This window comes from Myotis brandtii, unplaced genomic scaffold (genome assembly GCF_000412655.1).
Source record: "Myotis brandtii unplaced genomic scaffold, ASM41265v1 scaffold510, whole genome shotgun sequence".
Taxonomy (NCBI): Eukaryota; Metazoa; Chordata; class Mammalia; order Chiroptera; family Vespertilionidae; genus Myotis; species Myotis brandtii.
Genome location: NW_005369443.1, coordinates 850262 through 852172, shown reverse-complemented (window position 1 = coordinate 852172; position 1911 = coordinate 850262). Strand labels below are relative to the sequence as shown.

Below are 1911 nucleotides of genomic sequence, written 5' to 3'. Positions count from 1 at the left end.
GAAGGGGTAGCGGGGGAGGCGGAAGGGGTGGGGGGAGGTGCTGGAGAAGCGGGTTCTGCCAAGAGGCGGTGCAGACACTGCACCATGACCGTGGGGAGGCCCCCCACGCTCTGCGCTGATCGGTGATTCACTTCACCCTGCCACGGAGCAGGCACATCACGATGTAACACGAGTGTCACCACAGGAGTCTCCCCCTCACGCCCAGGCTGCCAGGATTCAGAAGTGGGGGCTGCCTGACTTCGGGTGGGTGGGTTGGTCAGGAGCTCTTCTCCCTCCTGCAAACTCCTACTCCTTCACAAACTCCTACGTAGCAGCCCTGGAAGACCCGACCACGAGACTACGGCCTCGCTGACATCCAAGGGCTCTGTAAGGGTAATCGCAACCTGGTCACCACTTCTGTGAAACCTGCTCAGAGGCCTGGTTAGGTGCCCCCCTACCCCAGCCTGCACAGCCAGCCTTTGTTGGCCCACCATTAACCGGCAGGGGCTCTGAAGTCCCCGGCCAGGCATCCACAAACACTGGGCCCCAAAGAGAACGTAAGTGGTTCCCACCAGAGAGAGACCTGCTCTGTGCACTCCATCTGGAGCAGTTTCCACCCCCAGCATCCTCAGAACTGCTCCAGGGCACCCCAGCTGGCCTCTTATCTCAGACAGGGGACAGGGGCCTTTCATCTCAGATAGGGGATCTAGCCCAGGCTCACGCAGCAGCTGGGTGGCCGGCACTTGTGGCCTCAGTGGACCTTTGCTCAAGGAAGGTACTCAGGAGCCCCTAACCCTGTCCATCGCTTCACCCTCAGCTCCACATCCAGCCAGGAGCCAGAGGAGGCAGGTGGGGCAGGCAGGCCTGGCTCTTAGGGGTGCCCTACATATGCCCCTGCTCCCACAAAGGATGTCAAGAGAGGAGTGCCAGGTACTAAGGGTGTACAGAGATGGTCCGGGGCCAGACAGAGAGGAAGTCCTAGAGGACAGCTGTCTGCCCCGAACAGGGTACCCCTCCCTGAGAGCAGAAGACAAAGCTAGGCTAGCCACTGGGGAGGGCATGAGCAGGCTGGGCTGAGAGGCAGTGGCAACCTCTGCAATGACAGGTCCATCCCTCCCCTGAGTACACTCTACCCAGGGCCACATCCCCAGGCATCAGAGGTGAAGGAAGGGCAGCTGGAGGACCAGCCTCATGGAGACACTATACCAGAAAGGCCAGAAACTTCAGCAGCGGCCTGCTTCCCCTCCACAGGCGGCCAACAGTGACCAGGAGTTTCAGTTCTCCTGCCCCACAGCCTGGACCCAGGTCGGGTTGTCCCACAGTTGCCTCCAGCCCCAGACCTTACACCAGGGACCTGCCTGAGGTATGGGGCAGGCGGGGAAGGAGCTTCCACTTACTTGGCCCCTCTAAAGAAGTGCCTTCTTCTCGGGGCTGAGGTCAGCATCCTTTGCAGCTCCCCACAGCTCCAGGGGCTCTGGAGGCCTACAGGAGTGCACAGGCAGGGTGGGCCGATCAGCCGCTTCCCCATCCTACTCCAGGCACTCAGGATTGGAGGCTGCAGAGGGTGGGGCCAGCGTGGCCACCAGCATGGGAGGAGAATGCAGCAATGTGGGTGCCGGAGGACTTGGTCTGAGCCCGCAACAGGAAGCAGTGGAAGGGCCTTCTGCCGGCACTCTAGTGCAGACAGGGTGGCTGTGGCAGTCCCTCTGCCCACAGCCCAACACACCGAGAAAGGCATCCTCCATGCTCTTTGGCCTCCACTTAAAGGCAGTGAGGGCTTGGGGCTCTCTGGGGACAGGGACAAGCTCAAAGTAGCTGCTTCTTCCGGTGCTGCCCCCAAGAGAACAGAGGTCGACTTTCACGGACAATCTGTGCTCCTTGCCTGAAGGGTCCCCCAAAGAGGGGGAGGCTGCATTCTGGCTCCGGCTCCGA

At 61.2% G+C, this 1911-nt stretch overlaps 1 protein-coding gene across 1 annotated transcript in view; it reads right to left on the bottom strand.

The window, feature by feature from the left end:
• LIMK1 (LIM domain kinase 1) overlaps positions 1–1522 on the bottom strand; it is a 23387-nt gene extending 21865 nt beyond the window's left edge. Inside the window, exon 1 of the mRNA XM_005877206.2 lies at positions 1377–1522. Within this exon, the coding sequence (XP_005877268.2) occupies positions 1377–1507 (131 nt within the window). The 5' untranslated portion in view covers positions 1508–1522. The remainder of the gene's footprint in view (positions 1–1376) is intronic.
• Between the last annotated feature and the right edge of the window lie 389 nt (positions 1523–1911).